The sequence below is a fragment of the Melospiza melodia genome, chromosome 9 (genome assembly GCF_035770615.1).
Source record: "Melospiza melodia melodia isolate bMelMel2 chromosome 9, bMelMel2.pri, whole genome shotgun sequence".
NCBI classification, from domain to species: Eukaryota; Metazoa; Chordata; class Aves; order Passeriformes; family Passerellidae; genus Melospiza; species Melospiza melodia.
The window spans coordinates 15,358,573-15,373,824 of NC_086202.1; the positions used below are offsets into that span (position 1 = coordinate 15,358,573).

The following is a 15,252-nucleotide window of genomic DNA, read 5'->3' on the forward strand; positions in this document are numbered from 1 at the left end:
ACTTGTCTTCCATACACAACTCACCAGATGCAAGGCTAGTGTGCATCTTCCTGCCAACACACAAATCAGGAAAGAAAAATTTATCTAATCACTGAAGCAATTGTTTTTAAGTAATTTTAACACTTTTTAAAACATAAGTTGAATTCAGGTTAGTGGTGACATGCCTGTGACATCCATGACTTCTTACTCTTTCATTGGTAGCAAGCAACCTTCATTTTCACCAGTAACAGAAAACTACTTGGGCTTGCATACAATCTAAACCCCAGGATTTAAATGCCCCAGTCCTCTGCAAGCCTACTGTTCAATTTTGACAGCTTTTCCATCAATACTTTATGAAGCTGACTTACACCTTCATACTTGGGCAAAAGGTGCCAGCCATATGGTAAGAGCAGTCCCACATTAGACTGAAACTTCGAGCCTACAGAGGTTCATGAAGAACCTGGAGCACATAGCCTCAAGACATTATTACTGTAGATAATAACAACCTTCATCTCTATATGCTCAGTCACTATGGTTAAGAGGTCTTTTGCTGACATGCCCTTGTATAAAGACTAAAAACTGTAATGCATAGACTCTTCCTTCATTATCTCTAAAACTGAAAGTAGAAAGCAAGCAGGCCGCTAAGAACATTACACTTCCAGCTGATAAAATATGGGAATAACAACTCAAGCCTTGGTTTAGCCAAATCCCTGGTGCCCCAAAAGGCAGTATATCTGAATAAGCAATAGTAGAAAACATTAAATCATTATGGGGACAAATTACATCCACGTGAAATAAGGCTATGAAGCAATTACAAGCCTAAAATGGTGCTCTGCACCTCCCCACATCCTGACCATCCCTATAGGGTTTGTGGCAGACATAACAAGATAGGAACATTTTCTATAAATGCTCAAAGTCATATGCTGTAAACACAAGTTATAGCAAATTTAATAGTGACAAAATCAATACAGATTAGGAATGTTCACCATTCTTAAACACCATATACATTATGAATATATATACTGTATATTTTCAATTGATTTCATTCTGACTCACCGTATTAACACAATCATAATATGTTTTATTAATTTATATGAAAAATACTTCACTAAGAAAGTAGACAAACTGCACAGAAATAGTACAAGTGTCATGTGCATAGCAATATAGCTTAAAGCATTCACATATGGCTTTGTTTAAATGAAACTGTGGGGGAATGGCCCTATACAGACCCAAGGTTACACAGTCAACATAATGTAAACTGCTTCACATCTTTGAGGCACTTGCTAATAATAGTGTTCAATCCCTGAAAAACAAAATCAAGAGCTAATAAGTGAAAATAACAAAAATCCCAGGATAACAGCTGTGTATTTTTGAAAATATTTTAAAAATTTGTTTTAGTAGTGCATGCACAGAACTGAAAAACTGGGGGGAAGGATGTAATTTCTGTGCAAGAATTATACCAAGTAACTTGAAAAGTATAAAAATATTTACATGTTTAGGGATTTTAAGTATGTACAGAACAAAGGCCCTGAAGACTTATTCTATAGAATAAAAATATAGCACATGATAGCAGTAATAAAAATAATATATATTTTCATGGAATTGTATTTGCAGTTAGTTACAAGTTATTTAAACCACAACGTTCTTTGATCTTTCTCCAATCTGATGGCAATAAGGAATACACTCTTTCTTGTATAACACAAGAACTTTGCATACTTTTTCAACCTCAGTTACAATACTGACATAGAAAACAGAATGACTTGTGTATCCTAATCCAGCTGGGGTGCTTTTTTAAACTTTAATGACTATTTTCTTCACTGGTCATCACTTCATTAATGAATTCCAATCTCGAGTAGCCTCCATCAGATGCCTCTGTCCATGTCCTACCCAATTATCCTGATTGTCAAATACTCTACCACAAAACCAGCAGCTAAACTTAGCTTTCAAGGTATTATTGGAGGTAGTTTTCACAATCTGGTAATTGTTTTTGCTAGTCTTTTTCAGTGTCAATTTTAAGACAAACCTTTCTTTTACAGGGTTAAGGGGTTTTATTGTCCTGTATCTTTTCTGAGAAAAATTATCAGTAGTTACATCCGAAGGATTGCGAAAGTCTGGTTGCAGAAGAGCTTCAACGGTTCTTTTTGACAATAAAACCTTAAGAACATGTCCCTTAAATTTAGCAATAGTTTTCATTACATTTACAACTTCTGGAACATCTGCATCAGGATGGTTTAGCACAACAACTGGTTGATTTCTCCGAGGGCATTTTACAAGCTGGTTAGAATTAAAAGGAAGCAATTTCAAAGTCCTTACAGTTTTTTTTGATGCCCTTGGTTTGTAAGGGCTACCTGATTCACTAACAATTTCATCTTGATTCTTTTCTTTACACTTTCTGTGCAACATTGCTTTCTTTCTAGGAGGTTCTGGGCAACTAGCCTTCCGTTTACGTTTGAAATTCTTGTTTCTTTGCCCACCCACAGTTCCCGAACTTTTAGATCCAGCTTGTTTTAAACCAGGTTTTATTTTTGCAGTTCTGTTTTGGGTGCTCCATGTGGACTTTTGAGAACCAGAGTTATTCCTCTTGTTAGCAGCTATTACTTGCATACTCTCAATAGAACATTTCTGCAACCGCATCCCTGCAGATGTAGCAGAATAAACAGGTTCTACAGGAGGAACACGACATGCTGGATTAGAGCTTGCCAAAGAGGCATTTGCTGGCATTAACCCACTTGGTAAATTTAAGGCATCATTAAAACTAAGATTAGTTTGTTTCTGTGCTAGTGCAGGAGTAAGGGACTGCAAGTTATCCACCTGTAGTGAGGGCACCAAGTTCCTTACTGACTGAGTGTTATCAGACAGTGTATCTGAAGTACGAGTTCTTATTTTCAGCAAAGGCTGTTGTTGCATGGCTCCAGTTTTCTTTGGTTGACAATTCCGATGAGCATTATCCTGAAAAAAAATTGGTTTATGAACTACAGGCTTGTTTGGTGTCAAACATTGCAGGAAAACTCCCTGCTGTCCATCAGGCGAAAGTGCATAAACGTGTTGTTCCTGTTTAATTTCCTGTTGTCTTACTGACTCCAAAGACCCAAAGGCAGCAGCCCGGTGCTCTGGTAACACCTTCACAGAAGAAGTTGCCTTCACAGACGATTCTGATGAGTTTGGAACTACAAGAGGTGCTTTGAATGGCATACAGTCATTTACTGTACCACATACTTCCTCATTACAGGAACTTCTTAAATTTCTAAAATGGCCATTTTTCCCCTTCACTTCTGAAGGTGGTATTTTCCCAAATTCTCTGGATGCAACTCCCCCTAAAACCTGAGAACTATCATTAGTGGCATTTGCAACTGTTCCAACTGCCCCACTAAAAGTCAAAATCATTCCAGGTCCTTTATTTGAAACACAAGATGCAGGTACACCTTTAGTAACATCTGATGAACTGGTTGATGGAAGAGATTTTCCTGACACCATCTGCTGCCTAGATTGGTTAGAAAGGTGGAAAGGAACGAAAAATCGTGACGGAAGGGACTGAACAAAAAGGGCTTTCTTTTGTTCCTGAAGAACAGGCAAAACTGGTGAAAAGCTGCTAGGATTTTGAGTTGCAGACAGTACTTTATCTTTTACTACCTGTTGTGTAAACTCATCTGTAGGAGTTTTTAGCAATGTACCAACACCTGGAGTTCTGGATAATTCGTCCACATCCTGTGAATCAAGTGATGTTTTGGGTGTCTGTCTTTCTCTCGCACAACATGTACCTTCATTTGTGCTACATCTTGTGTTGAACTCTCTCCTACATAAAGGGAAGCATACATTAGGTGGAGGCCTCTGAAAACCACAGACAGTTGCAGAGCTTTTTAAACACACACAGGCTGCACTCCCAGTCTCAGGACCAGAAAGCAGCTTGTCAGAACAAAGTTGGACACAGTTAGTCTTGCTGTGAAACTCCGGCTGAGAGGCTGTTTTTACTTTTAACACATCTTGCAGTAATTGGTTTATCTCAGGCGATAAATAATTAGCTGCCTGCTCACTTTGCAATGAGAAGACAGATGTGATTTTAGGCATTAAGAAAGAGTTAACACCATCAGAGGCATTTTCCTGGAATTTCTCAGCTACGTTCTGAAAGCCTTGCTCTAGGTTAGTGTCCAAATACTGTCGGCCATTATGCTTGTCCTCTGTAAAACACTCGCTGTCAACACCACATTGAGATTGGCTTTTAAAAGACACAGAGTTATTCTTAGTGTTTATGTGTTTGTAAGTTTTATTAATATTTGATTGGGCTGACACAACTTTCTCTGCTTTCAAACCTTTCATTGACTCTGAATGTGAAGATGGAAGTTCATTTCCAGAGTTTTGATAAGAACCTCTTTTGCTAAATTCTCTGTACCTGTCATTTGTTGACGTCCAAATGCTACATGGATTATCCAAAGAGTCCACTTTGGAATAGTTGTGAAAAGACAACAACCCTTCATTAGATGAATCCACTGAGGTTGAATAACAGAGATTATTAGTTCCATTGCTATTATTCAGGCCACCATTTTGCATTTTCAGTTCAGGAAAGTAGGGCATTTTCATAGGGTCATAATGAAGGGTATTTGTAATAGCGGGTGATAATACCTGAGGATGACTTGAAGGACGAAAGCTTCCCCATGAGATACCAGTTTGAGCTCCAACTTTTGTTACTGCTTCATGTGGAGGTACAGTTGAGTCCAGCTTCACTGGCAAACAATTTGGACCTTTTCCTTCAGCTATATTAGAAGGTACTACAGTTTCAGAAACACTCCTACCATACCACAAGTAGTTATTTTGTTTTTCCACTTTTGTTTTTCCTGAATGAGGAGCAGGACAGGAAAACGGAGGGGAAGTTAATGGATGAACACAATTGTTCTTTAAAGTCGACTGATCACTTACATGTGGTATAGCACCTGAAGACAAGCCACAGGGAGTAGCAGTCCGTAGCAAAGGAGTTGCAGAACCATCTTTAACAGGATCAACTTTATGACCCAACAAACAGTCATTTTGCTTACTTGTAGGTAGTAATTTTATAACAATATGTTGTTTTCCATCTACCATTTTAAAGCCCATAAATTTCGCACTGTAATTTGCTGGTACAGATATTTTATTGTTTTTAAACATCAATACTGTTGGCCCATGAACAGCACTTTTCAATAATCCCAGGCCATAACTTGTGCCATCATCTGCCTTATTGTATTGTGCAGTAGTAGCAGAGAGCATTCCACCCATGAAATGACGCTTTTCCGTGTATTTACCTTGATGTTTCTCTTCACTTGTTTCCACGTCTCTCACACACTGATTCAGCTCCTCAGCATTTGGCTGAATTTTATTTACACTTCTTAGCACTTGTGTATTTTCTTCTCCAGCACTGTCACTTCCACTGCTTATCTTCTTCCGTCTCCAGAGTGGTTTTTTTGATGCTCCCATTTTATACCTCCTTAACACAAGCTTCAGTCCTGCTGGAGTCTTTACTATTCTTTTTTCATATTTATCCTTTTCCAGTTTTTCTTTTGCAATTAAGTGGTCTCTGTGTAAAGCTATGATGTGTTTTAAAAGATAATCCTTCCGTGATGTGCTGTAACTGCAGTAAGGACAACCAAAAGAAAACATACTGGTATGAACAAGCAGATGATTTTGGAGCTCCTCTTCTGTAAAGTTTTCTTGATGGCATTTTCCACATTTATAGGGAATCTCCTTATGTTTGTGAATGTGCTGAACAAACGTACCCACATCATAGGTAGAAAACCCACATTTTTCACACTGGAAGTGTCCATTTACACAATGCTTTGATATGAAGTGTTTTGTCAAAGCCAACAAAGTGTATATCTGCTCATCATTACAGAGCTCACATTTTACTAAAGTGCTACGATGGATGCGTCTGTGCTGTTTAAACGACTGAAAGTCATTAGCTGAGAAGCTGCACATCTCACAAGGATACAGAGGCAACTCACCATAGTGTAACAGCTGAAAATGTTTCTGTAGGTCATTTGGGCTGTATCTAATGTTATCCTTGCACTTCGTACAAGTGAAATTCAGTATTTTTGCTGCAGTTTTAAATCCTTCTTCAAATTGCACTTCTGGTTTAATTTGCAAGTGGCTTCCTTCTGAACAACTGAGATTGCTTCCACTAATTTTCTCTAGACTTAAGGATTTCCTAGCAGTTCGCTGCTTACACTGAAAGAGTTTTCTAAACCTATCAACTTCATGTTTCATTAATACTTCATTTGGAATGTTCACCTTGGGCAATTCAATCTTCACGTTTTTTAGTCCATAAGTGAGATTGATATCTAAAATTGCTGGTTGAATTGTCATACTTGAAGGATCACTCACCAGTTCTTTCTTCAAAGTAATGTCTGTAGAAAAATTCTTCATAGCATTGTGTTTTAAGACACTGATTTGCTTTCTGTCACAAAAGAAGTGTTCCTGTTCAGATGACATGATTTTAGGTTGTACTTTTCTTTACATGAATTCTTGAGATTTAGTCTTACTTCCAGCAGCAAATGAGACAACTGCACCAAGTTACTCTCAAAGTTCTACAACTTCCCCATTTCATTCTCCTGAAATTAAAAAACAAACAAAGCAAATAATTACTCTTAAAACTAATGCAATTAGAACACCTATTACAATTCACTAACAAATATATGCCAATCTCTGAAGTTGTTAATTTTTATAATATTACTCAAGGGGTGAAAAAAAAAGGATGAGGCAAAAAAACCTATTACAGTATAACCTCTGTTTGTTTGTGTTGGGGTGTTTGTTGGTTTGTTCCTTGGTGGGGTTTTTTTAAAAAATAAATAAAATATGAAAAATATGTTTTAAAGAACATCTACTGAAAGATACATGTCATCAAATTTTGGGTTTCTCCCACCCTGTAGGCATAAAGTCCGAAGACCTACTTTTTTTAAATGAAGCCTGTGTTTATTACTTATTTGATTTCATGCAAATAAGTCAAATAAGTAATAAATCAGTTGGGATTTCATGCAAATAAAACCACTCCTTTGTGACATGCCACTAACTGAAGTATTAAAAAGAAGTCAAAATCTACAGAATTTTACATTTTTATTACTCAAGTGTGCCACTCTATTAGTTACTATTGTGCTTAAAAAGGAAAGAAAGTAAAATCAGAATCTGACAAAAGATCCACTTCACCAATGGAGATATGACCTTTACCAACACCAAAAACCAATCAAACTGACCTACAATGAATTTTTCACATGCCTACCTTTAGTACCACACAAGTCTGAATCAGTCAACAGATACAAGTTCTCAGGTTTCTCATTGCATGTTCCTGGGTACATGTTAATATTTACAGTGCATGACTGACCACAGTACCCCTCTATGGATTAAAAGGCTCAAACAGTTATGGTCAGCATCACTGTCTCACTACAGATTTCATGTCAGTGTTTCCATAACAATTTATATCAGCTCAAGTCTATGTCTGAACAACACTCCTGCACAGAACGTGGACACAGAATCAGCAGAATTGGAACAGCAGCAAAATTAACGTAAATTCTGAAAAGCAACACTGGAAAGGAAGAACTGTTTCTTTACTAGTATAACACTTTTTACTAAAAAACTTTTTTTGCAGTACAAGTCCCAAAGTCACTTTCTTCTTTCCTAACAAAAGTTAGTAAATCGTTAGCTGAAGTCTGATTAGTGAATTTCTCTCCACTACTCTGGGGCTCGCCCTGAAGCAACACAGACTTGCAACTCATTAGATCATCTCACATTCAAACTGAAAGAATGATCACACCCTCACTGTGAATAAATGCAAGGGCTGCTTCTAGATCTCCAAGCCATCACAAGCATTGGCCCTAAGATCTTTCAAATATTTTCCCACAGTCCTGGGAGAAGGAAGTATCTAGCATTAGACATGCAAATACCTGACAAAGAAAATGGAGATCGAAAATTTTCAACTCCATGTTCTTGTATCATGTAGCAAGAAAAGCAACCATTTTTTAAAGCACATCCTTTAATGCCTTTCTTTAGAGAAGACACTAGCACTTCAGCACAATTCTTGAAAATAATAAATACAACAGACTTCGACACTAGACACAGACTCTAATATCAAGTAAATTCACTTAACTGTGTTCTCCAGCTATGAGACCACCAAGACTTCAATTACACATCTGACATCCAAAAAAAAAGAAAAACCAAACCCAAAAAACACCCCAAAACAACAAACCACAGAGACATACACTGCCTCCTCAGAATCTCTCCAAATGGAAACACTTTGGGTACAGAACTTTTATTTTTCTTTTAACTCAACGACACACTCCCCATCTTCCACACAGATGATTAATATGTGGGATATTACCCAGCTTTGAGCCCTGAGAAAAGAACAACTCATGTGCATATTATTCCATTTTCACCAAAAGAGTACTGCATTAAAATGCATTCTCTTGCCAATGGTATATCCCTTATTTGAATAGAAGCGAGCTGAACTTCCTCATAAAGAATAAGTAACTAAAAATTATTTGGATTTGTTTGCTTGAACAACATTTTAAGACACGGGTGCAACACAAAGATTACAGCTTGCATGATGCAATACATCATCCTGCTGGTAGCTGCCCATCCCTCAGGTCAGAAGGTTACGCTGCCAGACACTGAAACCTGGAGTACGTTTACAATAAAAACTATAGAAATCAGAAGTGGGTAAAGTGCTGCAGAGAACAAGGCTCAGGCTTTCAATACCAAGCCAATGTGGTCCTCAACTGGGCAACACATCTGGCAAAGAGTAACGATCTAAGATCCCCTTTAATTAACTAACCTTATACTTAATTTTATTATTTTTGGGTAGTATGCAACAATCAACAAGCTCCTGGAGCATGACAAATAAAAATATTTACTTGAAACAATCCTTTAAAAAAAAAGGGCTTTCTTTTATCCCAGGGATCTCTAAAGGAATATTTTCAAAGCAGTCTGACTTACGTGTTAAGAAAATACTTGACTTCAGTTCTCCAACAGCTGGGTATTTTCCACACACACAGAAGAGGTAAGATTGCAAGACTCAGACAAGGCCACAGTCAGGAGAAATACTAGAAAAAGTTCGGGAAACAAAAGAAAAGGTATTTTAAATAGTGTAAATACAAGCAATAACTGAAAGAATAAGCTGAAAAGCCCATGTCCCCCAGAAATTTACATTATGTGGATTTTTACCACATTGAAGACAAGAATATACACCAACTTTTCTCTCACAGAGCACCATCAAATGCAATACCAATACTGTATATATACACAATATAACAATGCCTATTTTACCTTAGATTTGCCACTACAACTCAGGCATTCATAGCTGGGAAACATAAGCACATGATAACTTAAAAACAGCACAGAAAGAAGTGACTGGTATCTCAGTCCATCAGATTTTAACCTGAACTCAAAAGGCACTTATCTTTTTTCAAGCAAAAAATTTAATGGCAAAGACCTAACCATAGATTTCTATAAAGCTGCGCAAAAGCCTGGGAAAGAGGCAGAATATTACATTCACAGTATCTGAAACCAGTACGTAGATTTAAATGCAGTTAAAATGAGTACCAACATTGAAAATACATAAGCATGTGCCACAGCTAACTCTCAGTCAAAAAATTCCCCAAACCACTAAGAACAAGGATAAGCAACCACTTGAGGCTCTCAGCCACAATTTTCTTCCCTCAAAAATGCTGCAATTTGTCCATATTTCGTTTTAAAAAGTACAGATAAGAAGTTTAAGGTATATATTTTGATCTAGAAAGAAATTGCAGATAGCAGTTGGACACTGCTAAATTAGGTAACTTTTACAGTTTCTCCATTTCAAACTACATTCAAAATAGGTATCCCAGCAGGCAGGATCTTCAAGATTTCTGAAGAATTTTCGGCTTATTTAAATTCTATTAAATAAATAAATAAATAAAATTATACTGAAGTATATCCCATGCCCAGTTCCATTCTGTGTGTCTGCAAATTTAGAGTGGCGCCTTAATCTCTCCCCAGACCGGGACACAGGCAGGAACTCACAAAACTGGATCTTATGAAACGCACAGAGCTGGAGCAGTCAGACACAACCCGAACAGCAATGTTTTAGTAAAAAAAAAAAAGAAAAAAAAAAAAGAAAAGAAAAAAAAGAAAAAAAAAATCACCGAAGCGCTCTCAGAGTTCACACACACAGACTGCCCGTGCCACAGGGCGAACCTGCCTTTTACAAACACAGAAGCCGAACGCGGCGGCGACACACGGCCAGCGCCGGCCCCGGGCGGGCTGACATTGCCCCCGCCCGCCGGGGCAGCAGCGGTGCCCAGGAGCAGGCAGGGGCTGCGCGGAACAAAGCGCGGGGCCGAGCGACGAGGCGGCGGCAGCTCGGGAGCTCCGTCTGACTGCGGGCACGGCAGCGGGCGCTGGGGCACGGACGAGCGAGGCGCGTCCCTGCCCGGCTCCTCCTCGGGAGCCCCGCGGCAGCGCCGCCCCCGCCCGCACGGCCCCGGGGCGGCCGCAACTCTCGGCGCGCAGCCCGGCGGAGGGATACGGTCCCACAGCCGGCCCAGCGGCTGCACACGAGGCCATTTGTGCCCGGTCCCGCCGCCCCGGGCGCGCCCCGCGGTCCCGCCCGCCCCCAGCCCCGGCTGCCCCGCGAGCCTCCCGCTGCCGGCGAGCGCGGACTATTTAATGTCTCAGCCGCACCACGGGGCACCGTCCCGTCCCGTGCCGCCGCGGCCACTCGCGCCCCCTGCCTGCTCCGAGCCGCTCCGGACCGTCCCTCTCGCCCCGCGCGGGGCCTCCTCGCTCCCCGCCCGACAACCCCCGCGGAGTTACCTCGGGTACCGCCACCGTCCGGCGAGGCGCTGCCGGCCGCCATCACAGTTTCCATCCGGGGACTGCCGGGTGCGAGCCCGGATGAGGGGCGGCCGCGGCGGAGGGATACGCGTTCACCTGAGGGATGGGCGGACGGCGGCCGATGAGGCCCAAGGGGGAGGAGCGGGCGGGGCGGTCCCGGCAGGTCCGGCTGCGTTCCGCCAGCTCGTCCCGCTCCCCGTCCTCCTTCTCCTCCTGGGATGGGGGCCTTGGGCACATGGCACGGCCGGGGAACGGCCCGCCCGCTCCGCCCGTCGGTACCTTCATTGGCTGTGCGCCCATGGGCGTGTTTCGGCCAATGGCAGTGGCAGGGAGAGCCGCTGCCCCTCACAAAACGCTCCCAGGCTAAAGCCTGGCCCGCGATGATCGTACTGCGCTCATGGGTTCGCTGAGCTGCACAGACACAAGAGTAGGCACAATAAATAAAGGGCTGTCTGTAGGAGATGTCAGCAATTGAAGCATTCAGGAAAATATACGTGCGTTAGAGCGGTTAATTTGTTTTAACATGCTGAAAATAACAAAAATCAAAGCTGATAATCACTACAAAATGCTTGTCGTGTTAGACAGTACCATTTCTGCTGAGGAGTGGCACCAGCAGTGGGTAGGAGCTGCTCCTCACGTTTGTGCAGGTTTGGAGGCACACGGAGACCACCCGGAGTGAGGTCACCGCAGGGAACGAGGGCACGGGAGAAGCAGGAATTGGAGCTGCACCATGGCCAGAAAAGGGCGAATGCCCATGGCAGAAATAGACTGTAAAGATGAATTCTAAATGAAGAGGTCATGGCAAAGGAAATCCATTCTCCACTTGGGAAACAGTGATCAAAATTTGAAAGCAAAGAGGAGAAAGCTTGAGCTTTTTCCTTTGGGAAATCTGACTAATGAACAATTTAGCCTAGCAATTCAGCTAAACATTTCTCCACAAATCTTATGGTATCTTACTAGTTATAACAAAGTTTAATAAGTGCAATATTTGCTCATGATTAAATATGAGAACAAAGAGGAGTGTTGATGTCTTTGAGTGTGCGTGCGTACACTAAGGGTACATTGAACATGAACATATTTTTAATTTCTTGTTCCAGCTGACATCACTTATTTCCCTTGTGTCCTAGACTGTAAAAGAAAATTTATAGAAGCCATTTTGGGGTGGGTTCCTTGGCCCTAAAAAATATCTTCAAGGAAAGAATTATATAATTGTTCTACTACACCCAAATGAATAAATCTGTGCCAAAAGCAAGCAGAAAAAAGTATTCTTGTGCTTTCTGAAAGGGGGGATTGTACACATCCATGGTGTCTTTTATATATGAATACTTAACTACAACTGAAGAAAAAGAAAGAAAAACAGCATAGTTCTGACTGAAACCCTAAAGTCAGAAAAGATAACAGAAAAGAATGATCCATGAAAATCATTAGTCTAACAAGCAGCTACAGTATCAAATTGGTGTATTCCAGATGTCAAATTAAAATATACATCATATTGTCAATTATTAATCCCAATGAATTTACATGTAAGATGGGAACAAATATTTTATCTGTATTTTATTACTTTGTAATTCAAATTTAGAACACATATGAGTGTTGAAATTCTGAGTGCTCATCTATTGGCTGTATGGGTTTTCTGGAAGAATTCCTGTTTCTGATAGTTTTCTTATGATGTGGACTAAACATTTCATAATTATAGCAGATAAAATTCTGAATCACTTTGTGGCTTTTAGTGACAGTAAATAAAACAATCTCATGCATTCTTCTATGTCAGCATTTAATAAATATATTAAATACACACTATAAAATATAATTAATTGGTATTTCTTTCTTGCTTTGTATATAATGAGATTATAAACCATATTCTTATGTACTGCTTGGCAGCCAGAGCTTCTACTCAGTGTCACCAGAACAGCTGCAATGATTATGTGTTTCTCCAAAAGACAGCAAGTTCTGAATATGTCCATGAAAAATTATTTTAAAAAATATGTCTGTCTTCATGGTACAACTGGGGGGCAATATGACAGGCAGCAGAGGCTGGAAACTTGTGGAAGAAGGAACCTGGGGCTAAACATACTCAGATGTAGGAAGATTATGTTTAGGAATTGACAGGTAGAGTACCTTGTAGGCAGAGTACCCAGCAGGACAGTCTTTGAGTGATAAGCAAGAAAGAATTAAGATTCTATTTCTATTTAAGAATATCAGGTTCACAGGAGTTAGAAATATCTGTTGTGATAGTAACAATAAGTCTGAGTCAAGTAATCTTACTGCTAGGTGGTTGTTTCAAATTCTTGTAATGACTATAAATAGAAAGTGTAATCTTACAGGTAAACAGCACACTACAAATGGAGGGTTCAAAGAAAATACATCCATTCTTTTCTGTTCTGTGCCACTTCACTCTTGAAAGGTGCTAACTTGACTTTCTGTATTAAACATTTTACTGCTGAATTCTTACATAAAAGCCTTTCGGTGGGGCCTTTGAGTTCATTCTTCAAGTCTAGTATTTTATACTGATCTGCTTACAAAAATCTCCAAACTCTGCTTGTCACTTAAATAAATAATACATTGGCTAGACAGAGCTCACAAAGTACAGTGTACTTCAAACAATGCTTATATGAGTAAGCTGTAGGGCTGTAAGAGAAGCTCCATATTTCTAAGATGAAACACCAGTACACAGAGAAAATAAGAAAATTGCCTTTTTAAGCAGCTCCTAATACACTACATCATTGATTTTGACAATGAAGTATAGAGCAATGGATGGTTGCCTATATGTTACTGTCAGTGACAAATGTCACTATAATTTTTGACTCTGTATTTCTTATGATAAATAGCCTACTTTTGTTTAGGGCAAAACAGCAGGGAAACATAATGTTAAGCCTTCCTTTTCTACATATATTATCTCATAAACATAACAGCCTTAATGATGACAGCTAAAGGTGTCATTATTAATATCAGAACATTTATGCACTCTTTTCATTTCTCCACCTGCACAGCTAAAGCAATATTGCAACAATGAAAGAAGTCAACAATTAAGTTTTCTTTGTGGATTTCGTGGCAGAAATCAGTCTTGGAGCTATCTGAGCCATAATTGTTAAAACTTTAGGAATAAAAGTACAAACGATAATGGCAGCATTCAATCTATCAAGGATTTAAATTAATTTATCTTTCTACAGGAAGAAGGGTGAAATAGAACCATGCCAAAAATTTGATGACAGTAAGTTTCTTAAGCCAGCTTGGGAAATTGCAGCCTTTGCCATCATCTAGAGCTCTGTTGGAATCTGCTTTTGGCCAAATGATGCTCTGCTAAATAGACCCCGTACATCAGTTTCCCCTGTTAATTATTTTAATACAGCCACCAGATGGACACATCCAGTTAAGAGGCCCTGTTATAATGAATATCCTTATTCACACTCTTATTCTCAGCATAGCTTTTTCAAGTACAATTTCTGATCACTTGCATACAAAGGGTCTGTTGTACAACTGAGAAAACATTCTTAGCAACTTATTGAATCTTCTTTGGAAATTTGTGGAAAAAGCATCTCTCTGCCTTCACAATATGTGAAATGGGTAAGAGACTTTTTATGATTATAATTTGTGAATGGGGAAGTGTTGCCAAACAGCAAAAGGAAGAAGCACTCTTAGAAATGGGTAAACAATTTTTTTTTAAGTTTATCACTTTATTTATAGTTCTACCATGTGTAAATCAATTCATGATAATCTGCTGAAAGATGTGATACACCTTCACGAGTAGCTTGAACTAGAATTTCTACAGATCTTATATCTTGATTAGACTATCACTGTCTAATCACTGTCACTGTCCTTGGAAAATGCTTTAATCTCATGAAAACTGAGGCTTGCATGGTTAAGTGAAGATCCCATTTGGCTCATTATAGTTTTAGTCTCAATGTTTGCAAGTGTCTTCACCATCATGAGCAGTCTACACTGCAGCAAGTTCAGGCAAGTTGATTTAAAGCAGAAACTGGAGCTGGAAAAGAAAGAGGCAAGATCTAGGAACCAGGGCTGAACACATGAAGGGCAGATTAGGATCTAGCACTCAGTAGGAGGAACTAGGACAAGATCTAGGTCTAGAAAGCAGGAAATTGGATCAGGATTTTAGACAGGAAGTAATGCTCAAGATTAAGATTCTAGAGCACAATTACAAGTAAGAGGCATTAAGCTTTCCAGAGTACCTGGTCCTATTTCATGTGCACCAAGACAGGCTATACCAGCCTCTCAGAGGTGAATTACCCTTTGGAAAACTAGTGATGGCCAGATGAGTAATAAAGAGGTGTCTGAGCTGCCTGTGGGAGATACCTTGACTTCACAATTTTCAGTGGCAGCTGAGCAAGCAGGATATCTTGAGTGACACAAGCATCTTCCTCATAGTCAGATAGTCATGACCTCAACACTTTTCATCAGCAGTCAAGTGACATGTGAGCAGTGAGCTGGATC

The 15,252-nt window shown here is 39.7% G+C and overlaps 1 protein-coding gene across 1 annotated transcript; it reads right to left on the bottom strand.

The window, feature by feature from the left end:
• Positions 1 to 905: 905 nt before the first annotated feature.
• On the bottom strand, positions 906 to 10,876 carry ZNF518A (zinc finger protein 518A). Its single transcript, XM_063163458.1, has 3 exons — positions 10,783 to 10,876; positions 8,926 to 9,032; positions 906 to 6,551 (listed from the first exon to the last, which is right to left on the bottom strand). The coding sequence occupies exon 3, from the start codon at positions 6,430 to 6,432 to the stop codon at positions 1,804 to 1,806; it is 4,629 nt and encodes a 1,542-aa protein (XP_063019528.1). The 5' UTR covers positions 6,433 to 6,551; positions 8,926 to 9,032; positions 10,783 to 10,876; the 3' UTR covers positions 906 to 1,803.
• Positions 10,877 to 15,252: the final 4,376 nt, after the last annotated feature.

What these genes read in the sequence shown, in the direction of transcription:
- ZNF518A (XM_063163458.1), bottom strand. Translation starts at nt 6,432, where the DNA reads ATGTCATCTGAACAGGAACACTTCTTTTGTGACAGAAAGCAAATCAGT.